The following is a 13,227-nucleotide window of genomic DNA, read 5'->3' as shown; positions in this document are numbered from 1 at the left end:
GACATTGTAGGGTCCTTTTCTGTTCTAGCATAATGTCCCTATGCACAAAGTAAGCTCCATAAAAAGTCACAAATATTCAGGATTGAAAAAAGTCCCAGTTGCAGTAGTTTAAGAACCTGCCAATAAACACCCACATTGATGGTGGACCACTAATGGAAATGCAGCACTGGTTACAGACCTGTTCTTAACTATTATCCACTAGATGGCCCCGTAAGGCAGTTCTGTAAGGATTCTTGAATTTATCAATCAATGCGTTGAATAGAGCAGCAGATTTTGAAAATCATTTTAGTAAACAACAATCTTGCTATATTTATAATACAGGTTATTTGACACTGTATGTATCAAAGTAGAGTTTGCGGTTTCAAACCATGGCAAAGTTGAGTAGCACAACTGTTCTCAACATTGATAATAAGAAATGTTTCTTGAGCATCAAATCAGCATATTAGAATGATTTCTGAAGGATCATGTGACTGAGTAATGATGCTGTAAATTCAGCTTTGCAGGAAAAAAAATAATTTTAAAATATATTCAAATAGAAAACGGTTATTTTAAATTGTAATATTTCACAATATTACGTATTTTTGCAGAAAAAATAAATGCAGCCTAGGTGAGCATGAAAAAAATCTAACCATCCCCAAAACTTTAGAACAGTACTGTAGATGCCCATAAATATCCAGTCATATTACTATAATACACATTCATTAACAGAACATATACGAACAATGCATATTCAAATATTTCCAGGATGATACGAACTGAAAAATGTACATGATTTGATACAGACAAACCAAAAATGATTCACTGTATATAGGTTAATTATGAAGAGCCATTTTAAACTGCCATAGTGCTGCCTGTCAGAGCTGGAGTCTACAGAGACGGTCTCTTCTAATCATACCTCCTCTCTCTAAGCTCAGGCTCCAGGCTGAAGTTATATTTGGGGCTGATGATCATGCATCCAATGAACTGTGTGATTCCAGGATCAGATAGCGTAGAGCTTTGTGACTAAATGCACTAAATGCTAACAAATACTTCAGTTTGGCTTTCACTTTTCTGAGTCTGCTCACAGGAACAGCTGTGGGAGTAAATTAAATCCCATTTCTGTTCCATGCGGTGTGTTGCATAACCTCTCATTCTGACGTACTGTTTACTAACAAAAACCTGATTCGCATACATAAACGTGTTTAGCTGAAACCCTTTAATGAAAGCTCCCATGTTCACAGATCATTTAAACAAGAGGTTTGACACCATAGACATTACACATTTTTGAAATGGAGACAGAAAAGGCAGAAAACAAAAACAGTGAGGAAAAAACTAAAAAAAATCAGTGTTGGAGTTGTGAAAATCTGCAAAAATCTGCTCCACCCTTGTCAGCTTTCCCTGAAACCTCAGAATGACGTCATAAGAAACCCCAGCAGTGCCGACTGACATTTTACTCCCATTCCACAGGCTTCTCTAACGGCAGACTGTCACTTTTCATTATTGAATGCACGGAATGTGCTAATGCAAAACATTACTGACGTCAAAAGTACCAGAGGGAGAGGCCACTGTGTAGATGGTTTTCATTTGCTCTAAATTTTGGAATGAAGAACTGAAACATTCATGAGGTACAGAAAAATCATTTGGACCAATCCCTTTGAAAAAGAGAAACACGGTTCAAGGCTTATTTATATATACTGCCATTCCAAAAATATATATTAATAATAATAATAAATATATTAAATAAATTAATAATAATATATTGTTTAATGATATTGAGATTGTCATATAAACATCCTAGATAAATGGATATTACGGCTTGTTTTCAGATAATATATTTTGAATTAAGTTTATTTTCTGTAATTTTACTTTTTACTTTTCTTTAGTTTGGCAAACTTTAACCATCAATCCCAAATTTAGTGAGCCAAAATGGGGTAAGACATTTATTTCTAATATAAGTCTTATTACCTAAAAATAAAAAAAATACCTTGTTTTAAGGATGTTAAACCCATTTTTTTAACCCGGCCCCCCCAAAAAATTAAAAACTGAACTTCTTTTTTTTTAAGTTAATTGAAATTTTGAAACCATGATTCAGTAACATCATCTTTCTAATGTTCTACTTCAGCTTTTAGCAATTTTCTGGACAAAAATCAATGTTTCAATACTCTCAAAGATAGGCATTGTTCATCTGTTGACAGTAAAAGTCCAATTCTAAATAGTCCTGAATGTAAACAGATATTTTGTCTCGACTGCTGGTTTTATTGGCTGCGGTGAACAGCAAGTCAGACAAATGGATCAAATCTATCTTTTTCTGGCAGTGTTCCTTGCTTTTTCAGTCTCTCCCAAATCCCAAACAAAGCAGGGGACCCTCTGAGCACATCATCATCTGGTGTAGGACCTCTGCCAGTTGTAAATGGCGTGAATGTTATGCGAGCAGACGGGCAGTCGTTTGCATGTGCTGACGCTGCGATGACGGAAAGTCTTGCCAGCCCCGCTCACACCCCTCCGCCGGGCCGCCAGCTTGGCACGCTCCTCCGCGGCGAAGAAATCGGTGGTGGCGCGAAAGAACTCCAGTAAGGCCTGGTGGCTCCAGACAATCGGGCCCTCGTCTGATGTGGAGAAGCCGCAGTGGCCTCCGTGGGCAGTCAAAAGCAGGAAGAAATGTGGATTGCTCTCAAAAAGCTCTAAGGGTAGCGTGGCCTGGTCATCCCCTCGGATGGGGTCGTCCTGGCTGCACACACACAGCACAGGAATGGCCACTTCATCTATGTCCCTCAGAGGGTCGTTCCGCTCCCAGTACGCCTCCCAGTTACCTGCACCCTCCGCCATTGGCCCTTTTGAGCCCGAATGACAGAACAGCGCCTCCTCCATCGCCTTCAAAGAGCAGCTGGAGAATAAGTTGTCCGTGTGGACAAGCTCCCCGAGCACAGTTTTATACCTGCAGTTTAATCATAATAGAGAAGAGCAGCAAAGGAAGAGTTTTGTTATCATCATCATCGATTCGAGCAGGCAACCTATTTAGACAGATCACAGAAATCAATAGCACTGGATACGCATCGCTAGTCGTTATGGCAACAGCATTGTATTTTAATTTGGATCACCCTGAGCGGATTTATTTTAGAAATACCTTATTGTGACCAATCCCTTTGAAAAAGACAACACAACTTTAATTGAAATAAGCTTTCATTTATATACTGCCATTCAACGCTCCAGAAAGAAAATGGAATTTGTATTTTCATCATTAAACTTCCAAAAGTACTTTTAATTAAGTTTTCCTTCACTTCCTCTTTTTTACATTTATATGTATTCTTATCTTCCCTTTTTCATACATTTCTTTATGAACTGTTTCTTCTTGTTTTTGTTTTGTTTTTAACCACAATTCATACGAAAGATTTTGTGAGCCAAAAAATTTTTTTTTTTTAAAACAAAAACATTGCAGTGAAAAATTGCAGGCGACATGACATTTTGAAAACCGGATTTGATAACCAACTTTTAGTGTCCTATTTAAAAAAAAAATCATCATGTTGACATAAATTAAATATTCTTATACTTGATATAATTTTATTGTGATACTTTCACTGATTTTTTTTCTATTTGGTATATTTGATAGTGTGTGTATTGAGTTTTTTTAATATTTAAGTATAAATGAAATCAAATCTAATAAAATTCTTCTAAAATGTTTCAACATCCTTAAAGATAAGCTCAATTCTAAATAGTCCTGAATGTAAACGGAGATATTTTGTGGAAACAGAGGAAAAACATACCTGCTGAGGCAGATTTTTTGGTAAAGCAGGAGTGCCCAGTTGAACGGCCTGGTCGGGCCGCTCTCAAACCAGCTCTGGCAGCGGAAAACCGGCGACAGGCAGGCCGCAGCCGTCACATAGCTGGAGGAGCCGCACTCGCCCAAGTAGGACAGGAGGAGCCCTGAACCAGTGCTCTCACTCACGGCGTAGATCTGGCCCGCCGGCTGCCGGTACCGAATGTAGCGCACCGCTTCCCGCAGGTCGGTCGGGTCGCCGAACTGCTGCAGCTTGATGGTGCAGAGCGGTGTCCCGTTCTGACTCCGGCGGTTGAAGATCACAGGAAGGTAGCCGTGACTCAGAGCCGCCTCACAGAGCTGAGGAGAAAAAACAGAGACGGTCACAGGCCAGATTCAGCACACAGGGGTCATACTTGTGCATATAAACAACGATGTTTTGCTTGAGTCTTGTCCACACCTGTAATAAGTAGTCTTGGGTTAAAGTAAAAATAAATATTCTAAACTATACACTTTTCACTTCATTTTGAAACAGAGCGTTCCCATAAACTACCTGTTATAAAATAAAATATACAGTTATAAATGTTATAAAATATACACTATATGTGCATACTACCATAATATGGTCATTGCTACCCGGTTGCTGAATTGTTTTAACATCAGGGTTGTGTTAAATTCTGTTACTCGGTGGAAGGACTAGCAACAATGACGCCAAATTCCTCAAGTTTCACAAGTGTGAAGAATCCTTATAAACAAACAATCCATCAGAGTGCAAAATATTTTCACATTTTCATAATCTTTGAGTGAGATAGAAGGTAAATATATTTAGCTTGAGTTCTGAATACACCCCACCCCCTGCTTCATTAATGATGATTTTATTATTACATAGAAGGAGATTAGTACATAATATTACAAATATGAAATATTACCTCTAATACAGAGAAGTAAACAAGGCGGGGGTGAAAAGGTACTGCTTGATGATTCAATTCTATACCATATTTAATTTTTTTTAAATAAAACACTAAAAAATTAAATCAATCTTTTTAAATCCTTCAAAACATTATAATGTACAGTATGACAACTTATGATTAATTTTGAAATGCGGGAGATTACAATTAACAGTGTTATTAATTAAGTGTTTTTAAAACTAAGTGAACAGATGATGGCAAAAATCATTCAAATGTAAAAAAAAGAAACTGAACATGCACAATTAAATATCCAATATGTTGTGCATACTAAAAATTAAGGATTCAAATCTAGCCAAGAACAATGGTGCCGTTGTTTTTCACAGTGACTTATGGTGCTCATATGGGAAAATCTGGACTTAAACATCTCCATCCCATTCCTCTTTTTCCCCATTACTTCCCGTCATCCCCCGCCTTCTCTTCCTATGAGCAAAATTGCAAAGACCAAAAACAAGCAACAGCAATTCCTCTATTCTATTCATGATGACAAATTACTTATCGGGCCAAGATGCAAATGAATATGACTTAATGTAGAAACAGGATCTGCCCAAGTACACCACAGTATTTTCATGTCCCTTACTTGCGTCAATTCCCTGAACAGCCAGGAAACACACTGCTTTGTGATGTGCAAATGTGGTTCAGCCTCTCGCCTAGTGTGCAATGATCACAGTGTATATTAACATTCCTTTGTAACACACGAAGTGGACTAGAATTCATCCCCAACCAAACCCTTTAAATGTTTCTATTTGAACATATAGACTTACATATAACCATAAAACAGACACTGCCATACCTATAAAACTAAAAGGGAACCATTATGCATGACTTTATTGTTCTGTAAAAAAAAGAAGCTGGGTCTGTACTAATTTAAATGTGGTTACTGTAACAGTCAGTCTAATCACGACCAAGTGTCAAATACAGTATACAGTTTTTACACAAACACGCACAAAAAGTGATTGAGCAAATTAGCCCGCTGACTACTTGGCCATGCAGAAGTGCACTCTTAAAAATAAAGGTTCCAAAAGGGGTTTTTGCGCAGCGATGCTATAGAAGAACCTTTTGTGCAGTGGATCATTTCAATAGATGTTTAAGGTTCTTCATGGAACCATTGATGCCATAAAAAAAAACAATATTTTTAAGAACACAGCGCTTTGAGTTTTATATGGCTCTTATCTCTACAAAGATATCTTCACCATGACTGCTCTCAGTCGTGCCCCACACAAAAAGGAGAAGTAGAAGAGCCTGCTAACGCCAATTATATTCACAATGCACAGCTAACAAAGTTCCGGTGAACACAGAGTACATTTCTCCAGGAATCATCCACGATGGGGTGTGAAATCTAATGAGTTTACTTTTAAGTTGCCTGGAGCTTTAGGTCTGGAACATGGAGTGAGCTCCAAATTGGCTGAGGAGGAATGACTCACTTTTGACTCTGCTACAAAGAGTCAGAGAGAAGCTCTATCATGCATGCTATAATTGCCAGAAATAATGAAAAAGTCATGCAGCATCTTCACTTTAATGCAAAACAGTCAGAGTATTCACGTCACCTCACTGTACCCCAGTTTCATACTGTATTCTCAAGACTAATTTGCTCCTTGCCTCTTTTATCGTTTCAAATTCAGACTGTGCATAATGCAGCCTCACTCAAAGTACATACATTTATAAACTCTGTCTGTACCGTATCAGTTTCACATGTCCGGTTTGTTAAATATGACCCCACAGAATGCATTTATCCTGGACATGGACAATATGCAGAAGATAATGGTTTCAAATGCACATTAGCTGCCTGGAAAAGCCTGAAAAGTGTGTGTGTGTGTGTGTGTGTATGTGTGTGTGTGTGTGTACAATTTATAAAACCACTTTTCAGTCTGTCCCCATTCAAGTAGACAGAGATTTGGAATTTTCAAAACATGGTTGCTAAATAAGGACTACAACAAGAATGCGAGTTTACCATTTACCAGACATCTGGTAGTCTTTATGTAGCAACTTGTTATAAACTTAATTGACATATTGAATGAATGTGCAATTTTTGCACAACAAAAAATCTTCGAGTACTGTTAACCACAGATTTTTAAAAAACATAGCGTATTAGCCTTCTGGATTGGCCAACAAATTCAAGTCACAACAACAAAGATCATTAAAAGTGTTTAGGAAACTGCTGCCAACATTTTTGTTGCCATAAAATTGCACCCAATGGGTCTTTAGCCTCATTATAATGGCAAAAATATAGAATACCCGTCAGCCATATTCGATTCATGTAGTCACTCAGCTGCATAGCACACTGAAAGGTCAAAGGTGAAAGATCATAATTGGTTCAATAAAAATGGGTCAGAGAACACACACAAACACACAATCAAACACAAACAAACAAACATATACATACATGTATATATATATATATATATTATATATTATTAGAATAGCTACATTTGTGTTTTGCGATATTCTCAGAAATGATTAGTCTATTTTCAATATAAAATTATATAAAATTATCCAAAAAGGCAAGTAGCCTACCTTTAACACATTCCTGGTAATTTTCCCATAGGAGTTGGGAATGATAAGCAGAACGGGACTTGTGGAATTACTGGAAGTCCTGCGCCTCTTGTGATGTGCTGCACCAACAACAGCCCAGTCTAACGCCACGAGTCCATCATCACTCAACTGCAAATGATCTCGGATGAAATGCACGGGGCAGTCAAACGGCCACAAAGCACCGTAGACAGTTTGTAAAGACGAACTCATCCGCCAGTTCCATTTTGGTATCGATAACGACTTGCAAAAAGTCATGCAATGTTTGAGAAGGTAGTTTGCCAGTGCAGAGGGCTTGCATATCAAAGCGACCGTGGCTGATTCACCTTGTCCCTCGAGTTTCGAGTCGCATCTCTCCGCAGATCTTTTGCTCTCGCGCCGTGGAAGCAGCAGCGTGGAGTGACTCTCCGCTCCAAAACACTTCACCACTGGCCAGAGTATGGCCATTAAAATCATAAAACAAGCAGCACCAATCCATTCCAGCATTTGAACGGCTTCTGAGGCTGTACAAATAGCCTATACCTCCAAAAGCTTCCGATATTGGCTTCAAAAAAACCTATAAAATCACATAAGCTAGTTTAGTGTTAATTGAGAGCACACTGCACAGGTAGCCTAAAAAAATAATGCAACCTCTGGTAGAAAAAATTTAAACTTGAAAGTTGAGGCAGGGTGTTTTTTATCCTCATACCCAACAATTCGCCGCTGTTCTCCAAGGTGGCACGTTTTCTCGTTATCAAATTTTATGTCAGAATAATGAGATTTGTTGCCGCCATAGTTCAAAACGAAGCTCCCTCGCTGCCTCCTCTCTTTGTGCACCGTCGGATTATGCAATAGATCCACTTTCGCAGTCAACTCTTCACCTGCATCCGCCTGTCAGACTCATGCAGCGCGTCTTCTGGCATTTTTTGTCCTCATTTCAGTGGTGTGCCACGGAACAACAGCTATTGTAATGAATGATTGTCAGATAGTTTTCTGAGCAGAGTCGCATCGCACACTGGCTCGAATCCGTGAATCATCCCTGTTATAGAGAAGGAACGCCCTCTCCAGAAGATGTTATTCATCTGCAAGATACTTTTAGGCTGATGCTGTAATAAATGACTTACTTCTTTTAACCATGTTTCATTACAAAATCCTATGCTTGGATAATTAGCATTTTAAAAAATCAACTCTTCAAGGGTAGGCTAGTTTAAGTTTTACGCATTAAAAAAATGCGCTTTTTAAAAAGAAATATAAAAATTAAACTAACTAAAATATTACAAATTAAATTAATTGAAAACGGAATATAAGGTCTTCTAAAGTCGTTTTACTCTGCATGGTGTGGGTTGCCTCATGGGTGTCGCTATGTTGACATCACATGATCAGCCGTTTCACAAAATAGTAAGGCTATTACTAATATAATGTTTATTTTATTTTTTTAGCACTTTTAACCAGTGTTAAAATGTTTTACAGAGCATAAAAATAAAAATGTAACAAAACAAGCTAATTTAACAATATAACAAGCAATGTGCATACAGTCACAACATGGAGAGACAAAACAAACCGTCCACTTCACAAACCAAGGACAAAATGCTGTGACATCAAATGCTGAAAGCAAACACACAACGGTCACAGCCAGGTCACAGTTTAGCCAGTTAGTGAAAATGGGTCAGATTAATTACTAATTGACAAAATTATCTGATTCCCTAGGCCGTTATCATGAAAATCAAAAATTGCACACAAGTTATCAGTACTTAGAAGAATACAGATATTTGAATTTTGTTACAACCATTGCTTACAGTTTTGCTAAGATGAAAATGCAGTAGTTTACACTAGTTTTAGAGAGATAAAAATGTTACACAAGTCAACTACTTAAATGCATTTGATATCCACAGAAGCACCTTAGTAGCAGAGAGTTCAGTTTCTGTAACTGCATTATGGCTGAATGATTGGGGGCACAACTCCAGCTGGGTGTGTTGCCAAGTCAGAGACTGCTGGCACCACTTGAGCTATTGTTCCCAGTGTATTCTTAATGCCTTCAGAATAGACACTGAAATGGTCCATTAATGCAGCATGTTTTATTTTTAGTGCTGCAAACCAAGCATCAAGATTACAGGGGCCATGTGACATTAAGCTTTGTTTCTTTGACATTAAGGCTTAAGCTGGATTTCTACATGCAACAAAATCTGTTTCCTCTCACATTTAACTTGGTCACTCCAGCGTGATCGCTGCTTTCATGTGGAACAGGGTAAATATGGAAAGGGGATTATACTGTATTGTGTGGTGAATTGTTATGAGATGGAGAGATTGGGTCAAGGTGCATATGTGGAGCTGTTTGCATTATTGTTGCCTAACATATCCTTCATTTTCTATTTAATGAGGCCATATTATGCCTTTTTAGAAACTATTGATTGTGCTTTTGGGGTCTAGTAGGTTTTGATGCTTGAATGTAGAAAAAAAATGCACGTTACATTGTTGCAGCACCTCTCTTCGCAGTCTGTCAGTAACACTGTTTAGTTCTGGTCACTTTGAAGCTCCTCCTGGGCCAGTGTGTTGTGATGGTCAACGGCTTTGAGCGTGTTTTGGAAATGGTATGCCTCTTATCATAACTGCTTTAGATCCAGGGTGTAAAAAACACACTACTAACGCAACTTAAGTATTTTCAACTTGTATGTTCCTGGAAGAAAACTTGAGACTAAAAAAGGTGTTTTAAGAAACACATGCCACTTAAATAACTCTGTGCTTTGTAACTTTGCTGATCTTTTTATGCGCAAACAGCAATATTACACATGTTACGTCCCAGGACATATGCATTTGTGTTTTACAATAATGTGTAAGAGTCATTCATTGATGCTTGTGTGTGCTGCCAATGGACCCAATGGCCTGCTGGGAGTTTTTGTAAATAAAATATTTTCTTTGATACAGTATATCATCTGGTGTCACCTTCACTCTGGGAAAGAGGATTGAAATGTGTTCTCATCTTTTTTTCTTTTCTTTTTTCCTTTGTCACCTCCCCTCCCGACCCCTAGATGGTTAAGGGAACGTAACACACACTAAAGAAAGTTTAAAATGTAAAAAAAGTATAATAGCTATAGCATAATCCTCTTTAAGGGACAGAACTCCAAGTCTTACCTGGATAAAATGCTTTGCACGTATTGTTGTTGTCAAAGGCTGTGAGTCCAAATTGTACTATTTTGGAATAAATTCCTCTGTCGCTTGAAAATATTTAACCCACTGTTTGCTCCATCTGTACAATATGATTTCAATTTCATGCTTAGTTTGGACATGCACAATTCACAGTATTTCTAATAAATTCCACAGTTTGATTTTAAGGAAAATATTATTTACCTTTTGTATAATACATTTTTTTTAGTAGTATGTCCAATGTAAAAACTGGATCCAGAAGCAAAATCAGCCGAGAGCCAATGGTATAATATAGACCTCAAGGGAGTGTGGCAGGATGTATAAAAACATTGTATTTTGGGAATGCAGGTACTGTATATTATACAAGTTTTTCCACAAGTGTCACACCCACACAGGATTCAGTGACAATGAAAGTGTCCATTTGCTATGCAGGAAGTGTCTCAGAATAATCTTTGAAAAAGAAAAGACCGCCTCTGATTGCCTTGGACAGTGAGGAAACAAAGGATCCAAATGACAAATGGGGGAAAGGTTTTTGAACAGCCATGACCTTCAGGGCACAAATCCAACAGTCTGATCCCTTTGCAGAGGCCAGACTGTATCACATTCTCCTTTGTGCCCGCTCGCCCTCCTTTATGATTGCGATCTCCCTTGTACAGTATGTGATTGCGATAACACACACCTGCACTCACTGGGCCATATAAATATGATGAAAGCCTTCTATACTAATGTTTTTCTACTGCCATTGCCCATTAAGGGAGCTGGGAAGGGCTCGGCTATAGTCCCTTGAGTGCTGATTCCAACTGAAATACTAAAATTGAATCTAACCCTGCATAATGGCTTGAATTATAGAGAAAGTACCACCGCATACATTATAAATGAGAAATGTCCTGCTCAGGCAGCTGATCGTTCAGCAAAGTCATGCAGATTTAATTCACAGTGAGTTGAACCTGAACTGAAGAAGCATTTATTGTTTCCGCTTTAAACTAAAATGAAATTAAAACATGCACTGAGTCAACAGAAATGTTTGCTCTGGTGCACAGAAATGAAAGAAGAATGAAATAAAAAGGAAGGAATGAGGTGGTTTAGTTTGGATTTAACCAAGCGGTGTCACTATTTTATCATATTCTTTTATTTGAAAACCTATTAAAAATAAAGATGTTGAAATAATGAAATTAAAAAAGAAAATTAATAAAAAGTTTTCAAAAATAATTATTATTAAAAAGTAAAATGATAATAATACATAAAAGATACATTAGTAGATCAATTATTTATATATTAAATATATTACAATTAAAACAGAATACAGTATATGGTTCATTTTGAGGCAAGTACAAGTAATAAAAATAAGTAATAAATAGGCTGCTCATCACAGGTGGTGCATATTGACATTGTCAAGTCTCCCTCTTGATCACTGTGGAAACTCAAACCTGACGTCACCAGTACAGTACAAGCACATGCCATAAATCAGTTTGCCAGCAAAAGTGTCAAATCAACATCATTACAGTAAACAATGAGTTATCTCCATTCCTCCACTCGTATATCACACAGCCGGCGTGCTACACATGTTTATACATGTAATGAAGCGCTGAAGAAGCTCATAAATTAGAAGACGAGGTAGCATATACATCTGCCGTCTTCATCTGGTTGCTCATACTCTGAACCCCTCTGATCATAGACACTGTGACGTCAACCATCGGGACACACACGGCTGCTTTAGAGGAATGTAAATAAACATCTCCAGTTGATAAGCAGGAACATTAATTCTGACCCACTGCTCTATAGGCCTTGTTCTGAGTGAAGGTTGCAGAAATGTTTCAGAATGCAGCAGTGCTGCCAGATCTCTTTAAACTGTCTGTAAGAGCAAAGGTCTGGTTATGGCAGAGCTGTAGAGCATGCAGGGACAGGCCCTCCTCGCTGCAGTGGGTTTGCAGACATGTTGCAGTGTTAACCGGCTTTGGGTGAAGGTAAATTTGAACATCTCACTGTGGCTTTTGTGTGAGGCTTTTTAACGCTTGACCACATCCTTCTTGGTGCTCTTCCTCATACACTTCCTGTTTCAAAGGACCAGCCATATTCAGACAGGTGCACTGAAGTTTCGAAGGCTTTTTTGGTCTGCTCTTCAGTTATCTCATTGGGTGGGTGTGATGTCAAGAATGTGAACTTGTTCAAAGTAAAGTTGCTGCGCGTACGTTTTTACAGTGGCTAATCATTAATGGAGTTCTCAGATACAGATCAAAGTAAATGTCAGGATATTTTTGCAGGCCTTGGTATCATTCATTTCATTCATATTCTCACTTGTGACAGACAATGACCATGAGCTTCATGTTGCCTGAGCTTCAATAAGCAGACAAAAAATGAGATTAAATTGAGATTCATGTGTTTTCTTGTCTAAACAGGTTCTAAATAAGTTCCTATTGAAGGTGATATGTTATGGATCTAACTGTACCTGTCTTACCCTGTACCTCTAGCAATCCTAGCTGTTGTACTGCTGCAGGCGGCTGCTTTGTAAAGGTATGTGGTTCAGATCTCTGTGGAAACCAAAGACATTGAGCAACAGCAAAAAGCAGAGCGGATGTTTTCGCATGCTATTCATGGGGGATTTAAAGAGTCACAAAATGTCAGCTGTCATGCAGTCTGGTGTCAGACTGTAAAGTGAGTGATTAGCAGCGGTGGACGGAGTAATCCTGTACTTGTGTTAAAGTGCTGAGATTTTACTTAAGTGTTAAGTAAAGTGTTAAACGTTAAGTACTCTTTTCATATTCAAGTTGAGTAATAGTGCATAAGTACTTACATTAAATGAAAAGTCAAAGTACTAATCTAGGACAATACTTTATTTTTTAAAGTATTAAAAATGAATGTCTATCGACTGCAAATCACATC

General features: G+C 38.0%; 1 protein-coding gene across 2 annotated transcripts; it reads right to left on the bottom strand.

Annotated features, from left to right (window-relative positions):
• On the bottom strand, positions 1-8,596 carry abhd15a (abhydrolase domain containing 15a). 2 transcript variants are annotated; one of them, XM_079608953.1, is made up of 4 exons: positions 7,916-8,596; positions 7,213-7,783; positions 3,741-4,093; positions 1-2,914 (listed from the first exon to the last, which is right to left on the bottom strand). In XM_079608953.1, exons 2-4 carry the CDS (start codon positions 7,711-7,713, stop codon positions 2,359-2,361), a joined length of 1,410 nt encoding a protein of 469 aa, XP_079465079.1. In that variant the 5' UTR covers positions 7,714-7,783; positions 7,916-8,596; the 3' UTR covers positions 1-2,358. The 2 variants fall into 2 exon arrangements, with proteins under 2 accessions (XP_079465079.1, XP_079465078.1); XM_079608952.1 differs by having other exon boundaries at positions 7,213-8,593.
• Between the last annotated feature and the right edge of the window lie 4,631 nt (positions 8,597-13,227).

Source organism: Phoxinus phoxinus (assembly GCF_949152265.1).
Source record: "Phoxinus phoxinus genome assembly, chromosome: 4".
In the NCBI taxonomy this organism is placed as follows: domain Eukaryota; kingdom Metazoa; phylum Chordata; class Actinopteri; order Cypriniformes; family Leuciscidae; genus Phoxinus; species Phoxinus phoxinus.
Note: the sequence above shows the minus strand (reverse complement) of the source record. Positions and strands in the feature narration are given on the sequence as shown.

Excerpts from the sequence above, each read along its gene's own strand:
- abhd15a (XM_079608953.1), bottom strand. The coding sequence starts at position 7,713 with ATGCTGGAATGGATTGGTGCTGCTTGTTTTATGATTTTAATGGCCATA. Across the intron at positions 4,094-7,212 it reads TTACCAGGAATGTGTTAAAG|CTCTGTGAGGCGGCTCTGAG; the intron begins GTAGGCTACTTG and ends TTTTCTCCTCAG. Across the intron at positions 2,915-3,740 it reads CAAAAAATCTGCCTCAGCAG|GTATAAAACTGTGCTCGGGG; the intron begins GTATGTTTTTCC and ends ATTAAACTGCAG.